The 13,867-nt window shown below is 44.5% G+C and overlaps 1 protein-coding gene across 1 annotated transcript in view; it reads right to left on the bottom strand.

Moving 5' to 3' along the window:
* The window catches only part of CCDC33 (coiled-coil domain containing 33), a 1,331,950-nt gene that overhangs the window by 774,264 nt on the left and 543,819 nt on the right, over nucleotides 1-13,867 (bottom strand). Inside the window, exon 6 of the mRNA XM_078684539.1 lies at nucleotides 7,855-7,964. Within this exon, the coding sequence (XP_078540665.1) occupies nucleotides 7,855-7,964 (110 nt within the window). The remainder of the gene's footprint in view (nucleotides 1-7,854; nucleotides 7,965-13,867) is intronic.

Genomic DNA, 13,867 nt, shown 5'->3' with positions numbered 1-13,867 from the left:
CGATGCTCGCTACAGCCAGTCCGGCCCTGTCACTTACACATTGTGCAGAGATGGTTAGCGGAGATACTTTCAGAGCAGGAGTGTGGCCTGACCATTGATGGTCTAACCCAGCTCAGCATTGCTCATCGCATCTCTGTTGACTATTGATGATCAATGTCAGACTGGCCTAGGAAATGAAGCCATCTGCAGCAGTCTCTCTCCTGGGCATCTCTGGCGCTGGCCTGTCAGAAGTGATCAGGCCCTGGCGTTTAGCCGCCGCAGAGGTGTGAATGGAGGCTCAGCTCGCACAGCAAAGACTGAAAGGTCACTGGTGCCCAGGAGGCCTCAGCTCACGACTTCACTGGAAACATCACAGCATTTTATTGCACGGATCTATGTGAGAGGTTTGGCCCATAGCTTGCTAGGAGAAATTGTGTTCCTACTTCCAGTGCTTGCACGCACTATGATTTCCATAACATCACTGCTTAATCTGAGTTAGTGGTTGCAGGTGGAGCCCATTGGCACTCATTTTTGGGCACCGGAGCTTATTTTTTCTAAACAGACTTTGACCCAGAGCAAGAGAGTGAAAAACACACAAGGCGGAAAAGAGAAGAGGAAAACGGAAAAACCGTGACAAATGGAGAAAGCCGGAACATGCAAAGAGATAAATGGGCTGGGAGTGCCTGGTGGTGAATTAAAGAGGCACGAGGTGCAATCAGAAACTCTCAATAGAAAATTCTCTGCCTATCTTATTTCGATATTGCGAATAGTCAATGATATAATAACGCAACAAGACAGTGCATAAATGTAATAGTGAACCACAAAGAAGAATAGAGATATAACAAAAATTGATTTTATTAGATAACTATGATATCTAAGGAATCAAGTCATAATAAATCAAAACATCAGTAGCACATCCCATCAAACACTCAGTCAAATCTCAGGCACACCATCTCAAGTATTCCCATTCTCACACATCAATCCTAATGGGTCATTCATAGAAAACAAACATAAGAAGATTCAAAATACCGGAAACGATATGCTGAAATCTATACTACTATTATAAAGAGAGAGCTGAAACCTTTGAGGCGGGTAAGCTCAAGAGGTACGGCACCAATCCCAACACCCAATACAGCACTGTAAAGGGGAGTTGCAGCAGATGGACATAGGCTATACAGCTGCCCACCATATACATTACAAAGGTCAAAGAACCTTAGGGGTAAAGTAGTCCCTTGTGGGCGTTGGCATGGGCGTGTCAAAGTACGCTTCACATTATTCCTTTGTGGGCGTGCAGCGTTGTCAGAGGGGCGTGGCACAAATAAAAAGTTGGCATGGGCGTGTCAAAGTACACTTCACATTAGTCCTTTGTGGGCGTGCAGCGTTGTCAGAGGGGCGTGGACCAAATAGAAATAAAATAGCCGCGGAGTTCAGTAGCGCGGCTTTCACAAGCAATGTGCGCGACCATTCACGCTCCACCTTGGCGTTGTGCTCAGTTATTACACGACCGTCTCCAAACACCAAAGTGTGCCGCATTCACGTCCATTGACATTCAGGCGGCATTACTCATATATAATGCGGCGCAACCTTTGTGGGCGTCAGCGTTGTCAGAGGGGGCTGGACAATTTATTTTTTTTAAAAGGGGCGCGGCTTTCACAAGCAATGTGCGCGCACATTCCCGCTCCACCTTCGCGTTCTGCTGACTTCTGACACGGCCATCTCCAAACACCAACGTGCGCCGCATTCACGGTCCTTGCCATACTGCGCCGCAAATTGGAAACAAATACAAACCTTTACTCCTTTCTGGCCGTCAGCTTTGTCAGAGGGAGCTGCACAAAAAAAATATATAAAGGGGCGCACAAGCGCGCCATTCACGCTACAACAGCTCCGGCGGAGACTCAAGGTAGGCAGCGTACCACACGATAAAAGCCACTTCACGATTGAAATTTAGTCCGGGGCTCAGGCAGGGTCTCAAAGCACTCAAACTACCAGCGTGAATCACACACGCATTCATCTCCGGACAACGTCGGGACGGGCAGCTAGTCTCATATAAAGTAAGGGTATACAATGATAAAAAAGTGTAGCATATGTCAAACAGATACAATCCAAAATGTATGTCAATCATAAATAATTCAAAGAATAACATCAACAATTAATCCATCAAGACTCTTTGGAACATGAAATGAATTAAATTGTCTAATGACTCATGACATTCCAACTATTGGAATCCAGCGGCGACACGCGTTTCGGTGTTTGCCCACCCACCATTGTGCATCACCTTCCTCTGGGCATCAGTGTCAGAAGCACAGAAGAACAGAGGGATGTGCCTGACACAGAAAGAGTGACGTCCCCTGTGTAGAATGAAAGGATAAGATGGCAGAGAGCAGGAAAATGGACGTCAACACATGAGAACAAGCAGCCAAATCCGGCGATGAGTGGCAAGTCCGCGAATAAAGACACATCAAGGGTATGAGTGAATCAGGATCTCGGTTGGTCGGGAAGATGCGGACCGTAGGAGCGATGTAGGATGGACAGATGAGTGACAAGCACGCTTTACGTGCAGGAAAGGACGGTGCAGAGTCGGGATGGATACGTCTGATCTAGCACTGCGTGAATGGCCGGGATAACGTAGGAACAGGCAAACAAGATAACATCTTGGGAGTCACGGTTCCAAGGGCGGACGAGGTGTAATCAGGACTATGCAGAATTGGTATTTTTCACCCTTATCTTCAACAGCACCGGCCATGAGATTCTGAACAACATTTTGGAATATTGTGGCATAAATATGACCTGACAAAAATATAGTGTTCTAAATATCCTTACAAAAATACCACCACTTTAAGGGGCTGATTACGATGTTGGGCGTAATTGCTTTCGCCCAACACCATCTGGAACACAGAACGGACCATCCCCCAGCCAGCATTCTTGACCACCTGATTTGAATGCAACTAAACACTTTTCGGTCGCATTCCAACATTTCCCTATGGGATCATGCATTATGGCCAAAAACTAGCCATAATACATGCTCCCGTAGGGAAATGGTAGCTACAGTACATCCCTGCACCTCGTGGGTGCCTGCCACGGGGTGCAGGGATCAACAGGGGGGGCACCATAGAAGCCCCCTTTTCCCCCAACTGAGCCAACACACACAAGGGGGTCCTGCTGGGTCCCCCAAACACGCATACCGACATGGTATCCATGTCTGACGGGCCGGCATGGAAACCTTGCCGGAAACCGTGCATTATAATCTCAAGGGCGGAAAGGCCCGCCCTTTAGGATTACGAGTCAGTGTCGACTGCCCACAGGCTCCTTGAGCCCGTTGGAATCCAGCCAGAATGACCATCCAGTTTCAATTCCGACTGCTTGATTCATAATCAGCCAGTCGGAATTTAAACCAACGATGGCGGTCAGAAAGCCTCCGAATGAAGGTTGAAGGTTTTCCAACCACCATCCTAATAGGCCCTTAGAGTTTAAAAAACCTACACCCAATTAAGGGATATTTTAAAAAACTTTAATAGGCCACAATATTTATGTCGGAAAATATTTTTGCAATGGATATTCGTAAGTGCACCCAGCTATAAAACCCAACTAAAGTATGGAAAGTTTGCGAATAAATTGTGAAGGTGCAAGTCGCTTGACTTCGCAGCAACACACACCGCTAAAAGAGTTCCTTAATTTAATGACACATACTTGTGAGTTTAATTCATATCATCAAGTGTGCAAACTTGTCTCCTGATCAGGCCCGGGCATAATATCTATTACCATTAAATCAATGGGGTTCACCCATAGAGTCAAAGGACCTGGGTATGAATAGTATGAAGAAAGGTGGTCCTTGACATAAATTAGAATAACACTTATATGAATATCATTTGTTTCTTGGTAGTGCGATTAAATCTGCATACATTGATTCAAGCAACATGGGGGAGATGTATTCGAGTTGGTATTGGTTATATGCACAGTAAATGTAAGAATAGACAGTACCCAAAAATTAGCAAGTTTAGCTTATAGAAAGAACAATAGATTATAACCACACTCTGGGTATTTATTATATCAAAATTCACATATTTATTTACAACTTCATAAAACAATTTTAAACGGCGCAGAAGACTATCAGAGTATAGTCAGTGGAAAGGAAAGGGGTGCTCTTGTGGTTTAGTGAAGAAAGACGAAAAATAAGCAATTATAATATACAATTCTAATATTTACATAAACCAAAGCGGGAGAGCTTCCGCTATCATATAAGCCTGTCCACAACAAATGAAAAAGGGGGGAAGGAAATTAAACTGAGCGGGGTACAGGCATACAAATTGATAAGCGTCGACGTTTCGACCCTAGTGCTCCTGGGGTATTTGGGACCTCGGCTGCGGGTCTTCTTCAGGACAAAGGTGATAGGGTGGGGGCGAGAAAGGGGGGGGAGAAAAAACTTGGCCGTGATCCAACGAGTGGTCTGGATTGAACACCAATGATGCTGGTCAGGTTGGACCTCCGTCCGAGCTTCTAGGGGGTGGGTCACCTAATATCTTATCGGCGGTCTCATGATTCAAGTTAACACTCAGTTGGACTGATCTTTCCAGTGAGGCCACTAATAGTAGATAGTAGGGGAGTCCTACCGGTGCCCCCTCGGGCACTCCGGTGGTAGTAGCACTCTATGGTACCGACGTTGCCTCTATAGTCTAATTGAGAGGTCTCACTTCAATTTCCGTCTGGGTTCCTGGTATAAGGTACCCAAGTTACCTCTGAGGAATATTAAGAAGGGCTGAATACCGCAGGGCGACTTCTACCGGCGTGTAATCAGTCTGGGGAAGCGCGTCCGAGCTAAGCAGTTACTTCCGTGTTGGGCCACGGAAGTAACTGCTTAGCTCGGACGCGGTTCCCCAGACTGATTACACGCCGGTAGAAGTCGCCCTGCGGTATTCAGCCCTTCTTAATATTCCTCAGAGGTAACTTGGGTTTTTTGCTGTACTTTTTCATTTTTCAGAAATCAGTTTGATGCCCTCAAACTCTTTTAATATATTGTGTAGTTAAATTGTTTGCTCCATATTGTCCTTGGCCCTGAGGAAGGTTTCTTACCGAAACGTACGTCGGCCTAACACCAACTGTCTTGGACCACAGCTAGTTTATGCCATCATAACTAGATGACCTATACCATCTTGGACTCCCTGTGTATTCCATTTAGTACACCTCACAACTGCCAAATGTATTTGTCTTTCTTGTTTAGTATCCATTTATCTTCTATGTATATGAAGAAATACATGTCATTTTAGGTCTAGATTAAAGTATGATTGCCATATCAGGATGTATGTATGATAGATTAGATTAGTTGCTATTAGAGGGCACTCTTAATGTCTCTTAAGAAAGCTCACATGTAAATTGAGTAATTCTAATGTTTGTTATGATAATGATCAATTCAGTTGTGAAAATGTGTCAAAATAATTTTTGTCTATAAAAAAGAAAAAATATTAATAAACTTGTTCAAATAATAATTTACATGTTCTCTCTTTTGGCATCGTTTTAAAAAAATGATAAGATTGACTCAATGCTAAAAAGAAATATAGGTCCTTATTGAGGTTTTGTTTATCTGTGCCTGGTTTATCTCTCCCCCCTCTGGACCTCTAAGTATTTGGGAGAACTCTTTCTTTCTATATACAGTCTGGAGAACCTGCAGGGAGAGACGGGAAACTTAGTTAAACCACACTCATTGAGCGGTCACCCGGTGTAACCCCAAAGCAGTTATCACCCCAACCAACACTCCTATAACAGGCTTGTGATTACACATCAGCCCACTAGGGAGAAGCTTCCAGAAACAAAAGCATCATAAATCTTCCAGGTCACATTTAATATTTAATGGCTGCGACACAGCTGGAGGTGCATTTGTGTGTAAAGAGCTTCTCACAGTGCTTTACAAAGGTAGATCCTGTGGAGCTCTGAATATCAGCATTTGTCAAAGAGAGAGAATACCAGACTCTTCTCGGCAGGACTGTAATTTCTTTAATGAGCTATTAGAGTCCACTGTCCTGTTAGACCATCATTCTTCCAACAGGTCAATGCCTCAGTGGGAAGCGGGTACTGCTATGACAACAAGTGCTTACCTCTCTTCGACGTCAAGCAGTAGATGGAGAAGGTCATTTATAAAACCATTTGAACAGATCTTTCTGTGGTCAACAAAGTGCAAACAAGTCTGTTGTGCACGATTTTGTGGTTTGTCTTGGATCTCTTGACTTGAAGGAGACCCATGGCCATCAGCCCGAAATATTGAACCCAGAATCCGTTATGAAGTCAAAGATTAAGAAAAGCAGACAAAAAAAAGGGAGTGAATCTTTATTTTCCAAAAATCTCTGAATATTGATGATAGATGGAAACAATGTGAAATAGGGAAGAGGATAAGTGAACATGAAACAGAAAAGAGCAGGATTGATAAAGGGAGCTTAAAAGTAGTGTCACATAATGTAAAGCGATCCAAAGAAAGACCAAGCTGTATAGAATGCACTTGGGGAGGAAAGTAAGGTATGCTGCGAACTAAAGATGATGACTGCATGAGATGTAGAGGATAACAATCATTAGCAAAGTAAAAAATAGGTCTCACCTATGCAAGATATAGTGGCGTTGTCAATGTTTTTAAGCCATGTTGCACAGCAGACCGTGGTGAAGAAGTAGTACCTCAGTCACATTGGGTGGAAGGAAAAGACGGGCACTGTGCTTAGTCAGTGCTCCACAGAAAGGAACAGAAGTGACGCTTGGTCTGCCCCAGCCAATTAGGAGGCTCCAAAGAAGAGTGACAATGAAACTAACAAATCATCAGCAACTCCAAGCCCTTTATTGTAAACAAAAGTGTCTCACAAGCAAGAGTGCATATAGCATATGCGTTGTCACAGGCCTGACCTAAAAATGATAAACAGAGGTAAAGAGAGAGACAAAGAAACAGGGGTAGTATGTGCTTAAGAGAGAAAGAGATGAAAGGGAGAGTCAGAGAGAGGGAAATAAAGAGAGAAAAAGAGGAACAGAGAAGTGCCACACTTGGAGGAATGAGTCAACCAGCCTGCGGTTCACACCAGTCATGAATGGTTTGAAATTACATTTGACTTTATGTCTCTCCTTTAAGAGTTCTCTGTGTCACTCATCGATATGTTGAAGGTTACCTTGTGCCACAAGACTTTGATATAGCAGCAGGCCTATGTGTTGATTTATAGAGGGCAATGAAAGTTTGATTCATAGGAATACTCATCAGCAGCTCTATTAATATGCCTCAAGAGGAACCTTGGCAAATACAGCTCCTTTAAGACAAGCCTACAGTGGAAATGTAATTCATAGAAGTTCAGTATGTCAATCCTCAACGACACCAACTCCAGGTTGTGTATTAAGCTGAACTATTTCTTGGAGACAGGCCTCCTCTCTTCCAGCTGGAGGCTGGAGGGAACTACTAAACAAATAAACCCATGGCAATCTACCTGCGTAAGCGGATATGCGGAAAGTCACCTTGGCCCACACTATGCTCTGCACTAGCTCTAATCTGCAGCAGCAAACGGATCTAAAGTTACCCTAACCCAAGTGGACTTACATGAATTTACTCTGGCTGCTCTTGACGCCAGACTGTAAGACAGCCTCTGGCCAGTTGTTCGAAGCATTGGTGAGTACATTTGAAATTACGAAAAGCAAGACTCAATTTGAGCAATTGCTATGAGCGGAAGGCCACTTCTAATCAATATTAGAAAATAAATCATGGCGGACGATATAACGCTCTGCAGCCTCTGGATTATGTATTACATATTATAAACTGAAGGCCAAATAAAGATGCATTTATGTTCTGTTTTTTTACTGCTTGTCTATATGTTTAGTCGATACATTTTTAAAATGCAGAATTACATTAAGCATGTAACTTACCTTCACCAGCTCTAGGTGATAATGATGAAAAGGTTGGAGGAAGCTCACAGGAACCGTATAACTGACCAGCAAATCCTTGGTTCGACTGTCGGCCACATTTAACACCACAGCTGCAAAAGGGCAAAAGATAAGAGCACAGAAAAGATTTCAGAGTATTCCACATGGGCAATTTAATGAATATTCAGCTTTGGGCCATTACAATCCCAAGCATGGTAAACAAATATTCTCAGAACATAAACCAAGGTGTGTCCATATATCTGTTCCCAAGCATAGTGAAACAGAGGCAACTTCACATACTCTCATCTCAAACAAGGTGTAAACAAAAATACTTTTTTGCATTTCCTTCTCCGGTATGGCACAGGGAAAGACATCTTCACTAGTATGGCATACACCAGGGTTTCTAATGTAGGTTCAGAAAGTCAAGAATCAGACCAAAATAAATTAAGTCCATTTACAAACACTGCTTGAAAATGTATTTTATTGTATTGTAATTGCATTTATATAGAGCTTACTACCCCTGATGAGGCATCAAAGCGCTATTTCGGGGAGTAGCACGCTACTTCGGAACCCATGAAGGATTAGTGTTGAATTGGTATACTGAAATATGAAAGTAACTTGAGTCGTGGATTGGTTAGTCATTTATTTGGATTCAGAAGGATAGCGGAGGGATAGAAGAGGGAAAAGGGTTTGCATTTATATAGCGCTTGTTACCTCTGATAGGGTGTTAAAGCACTTTTATCAGTGAGTAGCATGCTACCCCGGAACCCATAAAGGATTAGTGGTGAATTAGTATAGTGAAATATGAAATTTATTTGAGTGGTAGATATTAGTCAGTTATTTGGATTGAGAAGGATAGCGGAGAGATAGAAGAGGGAAAAAAGGTTTGCATTTATATAGCACTTGTTACCCCTAATGGGGTGTTGAAGCACTTTCTTACCGAGTAGCATGCTACTCCGGAACCCATAAGGATTAGTAATGAATTAGTATAGTGAAATATGAAAGAAATTTGAGTGGTGGATATTAATCAGTTATTTGGATTGGGAAGGAGAGCAGAGGGATAGTCGAGGGAAAAAGGTTTACATTTATATAGCGCTTGTTACTCCTGATGGGGTGTCGAAGCACTTTTTTGGCGAGTAGCACGAACCCATTAAAGGATTAGTAATGTATTAGTATAGTGAAATATGAAAGTAATTTGAGTGGTGAAGATGTGTGTCAGCTATTTGGATTGAGTAGGGTAGCAGAGGGACCAAAGAGGGAAAAAAGGTTTGTATTTATATAGTGCTTACTACACCTGATGGGGTTATGAAGCGTTTTTTTTGGCAAGGAGCCTGCTACTACGGAACCCACAAAGGATTATTGGTGAATTAGTATACTGAATTATGAAAGTTATTTGATTGGTGGATATGGTATTCAAGTATTTGGATTGAGAAGGGAAGCAGAAGATAGAAGAGAGAAAAGGTTTGCATTTATATAGCACTTGTTACCCCTGATGAGGTAGTGAAGCGCTTTTTCCAGAGTAGCACTCTACTCTGGAACCCATAAAGGATTAGTATAGTGAAATTGAGTGGACATGTTAGTTTGTTATTTGGATTACAAAGGATAGTGGAGGGATAGCCAGCGTGCGTTGGTAGGGGCAGAGCAGGCCGGGGCCATGGGAGTGGGGAGGAAGACTGGTTGGTGCGTACTTCTTTAAGTACGCATGTGTGTTCGGCCGGCCGTCTTAGGCTGGCCAAACACACATGCGCCCTCAGGTTTCCCCATCCCAGCTATATTGAACAGCCGGTTTAGAGAAACAGCACAGACTTCCTGTCCTGAGTAGAGCATCTAACCAGCCCACTCAGACCAATCCCTGCAATGCTCTCATAGTATGAGAGCAGCGCAGGGATTGCACATGGAGTCTGTGATGCTGTCCTAGTGTCTGCTGGGACCAGGAAGAACACCGAGGTGCGACATGGGAGGGAACCGGCAGCTGCAGGTAAGTACCTTTGTTAATATTACCCCCCTCGCGCTCCTCCTCTTGCCCTCCACACCCCACCACTGTTTGTGGCGGCTGTCACTGGTGTACCAACATTTAAAAGTGGCGGCTGCAGGCTTCTAAGCAGAGCTTTGGGCACCGGAACTCATTCTGCTACAAATTAAGCCCTGATTCGTCAGGCGTAATTTGAGAACAAGGGGGCAGATTTACAAGAAACTGAAGCATCTATAGAGATGAATCATTTTCCCTGTGCCAGCCTGCTATACCCGTGAGCTACATGGATGCGCCATATTTACAATAAGGTACAAAAGTGGGTGGTGATGGACGGAGCATCTGAACCAATCAAACACTCACACCCAGTCAACAGATCTGGGTTTAATCCATCACCGTTCTTTAGCCCACTCTGCCAACCCAGTTCAGACATGGCCATATGCAAATCAGTCTGACCCTGTGCCTCATGGGAACAGTCCAGCCCAAACTGCCAAGCCATGCCTTCCCTGGACCGGAAACAAGCTTCCAAGGACTGGTTTCTGGCATTTCAGCCGTCTTCAGCCCGGCTTGCTTGAAGCCAGTGGCAAAGTGAGCAAGGGACTCACGTCTGAGCATACCCTGCCAACTTATGGCGAACAAAGTGGTACAAAAGTGGGTGGTGATGGACGGAGCATCTGAACCAATCAAACACTCACACCCAGTCAACAGATCTGGGTTTAATCCATCACCGTTCTTTAGCCCACTCTGCCACCCCAGTTCAGATATGACCATATGCAAATCAGCCTGACCCTGTGCCTCATGGGAACAGTCCAGCCCGAACTGCCAAGCCATGCCTTCCCTGGACCGGAAGCAAGCTTCCAAGGACCGGTTTCTGGCATTTTAGCCGTCTTCAGCCCGGCTTGCTTGAAGCCAGTGGCAAAGTGAGCAAGGGACTCACGTCTGAGCACACCCTGCCAACTTATGGCGAACAAAGTGATACAAAAGTGGGTGGTGATGGACAGAGCATCTGAACCAATCAAACACTCACACCCAGTCAACAGATCTGGGTTTAATCCATCACCGTTCTTTAGCCCACTCTGCCACCCCAGTTCAGACATGGCCATATGCAAATCAGTCTGACCCTGTGCCTCATGGGAACAGTCCAGCCCGAACTGCCAAGCCATGCCTTCCCTGGACCGGAAACAAGCTTCCAAGGCCCAGATCTCTGTACTGGGGTGAATGTATGACATTGTTCTGCATTCTGTCCATCAACTGTTGTTTTGCATTTGTCACCCCGAGTGGGATGGGTATGCTCAGACGTGAGTCCCATGCTCTCCACACCACTGGAATCAAGCTATCCTGGCTGAAGATGGCTGCTAGCCAGAAACCGGTCCTAGGATGCTTGATTCCGGTCAAGGAAAGACATGCCTTGGCAGTTCGGGCTGGACTGTTCCCATGAGGCACAGGGTCAAGACTGATTTGCATAAGGCCATGTCTGAACTGGGGTGGTGTGGAGTGCAAAAAAACGATGGATTTAGGCCCAGATCTCTGTACTGGGGTGAATGTATGACATTGTTCTGCATTCTGTCCATCAACTGTTGTTTTGCATTTGTCACCCCGAGTGGAATGGATATGCTCAGACGTGAGTCCCAAGCTCTCCACACCACTGGAGTCAAGCTATTCTGGCTGAAGACGGCTGATAGCCAGAAACCGGTCCTAGGATGCTTGATTCCGGTCCAGGAAAGACATGGCTTGGCAGTTCGGGCTGGACTGTTCCCATGAGGCACAGGGTCAAGACTGATTTGCATAAGGCCATTTCTGAACTGGGGCGGTGTGGAGTGCAAAAAATACGATGGATGTAGGCCCAGATCTCTGTACTGGGGTGAATGTATGACATTGTTCTGCATTCTGTCCATCAACTGTTGTTTTGCATTTGTCACCCCGAGTGGGATGGGTATGCTCAGACGTGAGTCCCATGCTCTCCACACCACTGGAGTCAAGCTATCCTGGCTGAAGACGGCTGATAGCCAGAAACCGGTGATGCTTGATTCCGGTCCAGGAAAGACATGGCTTGGCAGTTCGGGCTGGACTGTTCCCATGAGGCACAGGGTCAAGACTGATTTGCATAAGGCCATGTTTGAACTGGGGTGGTGTGGAGTGCAAAAAAACGATGGATTTAGGCCCAGATCTCTGTACTGGGGTGAATGTATGACATTGTTCTGCATTCTGTCCATCAACTGTTGTTTTGCATTTGTCACCCCGAGTGGGATGGGTATGCTCAGACATGAGTCCCATGCTCTCCACACCACTGGAGTCAAGCTATCCTGGCTGAAGACGGCTGAGAGCAAGAAACCGGTCCTAGGATGCTTGATTCTGGTCCAGAAAAGACATGGCTTGGCAGTTCGGGCTGGACTGTTCCCATGAGGCACAAGGTCAAGACTGATTTGCATACGGCCATGTCTGAACTGGGGTGGTGTGGAGTGCAAAAAAAACGATGGATTTAGGCTCAGATCTCTGTACTGGGGTGAATGTATGACATTGTTCTGCATTCTGTCCATCAACTGTTGTTTTGCATTTGTCACCCCGAGTGGGATGGGTATGCTCCCATGCTCTCCACACCACTGGAGTCAAGCTAACCTTGCTGAAGACGGCTGATAGCCAGAAACCGGTGATGCTTGATTCCGGTCCAGGAAAGACATGGCTTGGCAGTTCGGGCTGGACTGTTCCCATGAGGCACAGGGTCAAGACTGATTTGCATAAGTCCATGTTTGAACTGGGGTGGTGTGGAGTGCAAAAAAACGATGGATTTAGGCCCAGATCTCTGTACTGGGGTGAATGTACGACATTATTCTGCATTCTGTCCATCAACTGTTGTTTTGCATATTTACAATACAGCACACCATGCGCAAGGATTAACATATGTATCAGAAATTCTGACGCATCTGTTGCCCAAAAGTCACTCATTGCTGGAATCGTGTAGCAAGCATGATGCCACTCCAGCAATGCATGGTGAGGTCTATACTGATCATACTGTGCCACTACTTACGCCTGCTTGAAGCAGGCATAACTTTTTGACGCAGTGGCATCCTAGAAGTGGCACAGTGAAATCTTGAAGATTTCACTGTGTCACTTCTACGCGGCTATCTTGTGTGGGAAAGCCCACCCTGCATACATTATACCTGACGCTGGTATAAAGTGACGCAGGGCTTTACAATGTGACGCATCTCCTTAGATGCGTCACTTTGTAAGTTGGTCTCATTGTTTGCGCCGTCAATGTGTCACAAAAATGACGCAACATCAGCACAAAATTGACGCAACATCGGCACAAAAATAATGCAAGGGGCTTGTAAATCTGCCCCTATATTTTTGTTACAATTTATTACTTAAAATTTTCTGGAATAGGCCATCTTTCCTACATCTACGTCACACAATTGAAAGGGAGCAGGAGTTGTAACACAAGAACGTTTTAGACTACAACATGGTACAAATTATATTTTTGAAACATTGCTGTTTCACTTTCATTTTAAACACGATTCATATAGGAAAAGCAATTTCAGTTGTATGTGTAAGCATTCAACCATAAAGTAAAGCACACATAGTAAAAGGTTTCCAATTAGAAAGCAATTCTTCTGTAGTCGCTTATAAAATACATCCAGGACGTGGAAACAGTTAATAGTCGTGATAAAATGTGAACGACAGTAGCCATAAAAGCATCCCTACTGGAACTATGAAATTACACCAAAGCATCATAAAATTATCTCCTATTCAAGATATAATTGCTGCACCCCGGCCTATACCTGTCCTACAGCTGCTTAAGGCACAATATAACACACACATAAAATGGCATTACGTAACTAATTAAATGATCTCCAAAATAATCAGGACATAGGATCAAATAAAAATATGAGCTTAATGGCACACGTATAGCATTTGTAATTTTATATATCTATGCATCCATAAATAAGTCCCTAGACACTAAAAGCAATAACTGTACAGAAATGTAGGGAAAGCACTCCCAACCTGCCTCCTGGGTTTGCCTGTGCAGGTGCATTTCCCATGATGGCCCAG

Source organism: Lissotriton helveticus, chromosome 3_2, assembly GCF_964261635.1.
Source record: "Lissotriton helveticus chromosome 3_2, aLisHel1.1, whole genome shotgun sequence".
NCBI lineage: Eukaryota > Metazoa > Chordata > Amphibia > Caudata > Salamandridae > Lissotriton > Lissotriton helveticus.
This window is presented reverse-complemented; position numbering and strand designations above follow the sequence as displayed.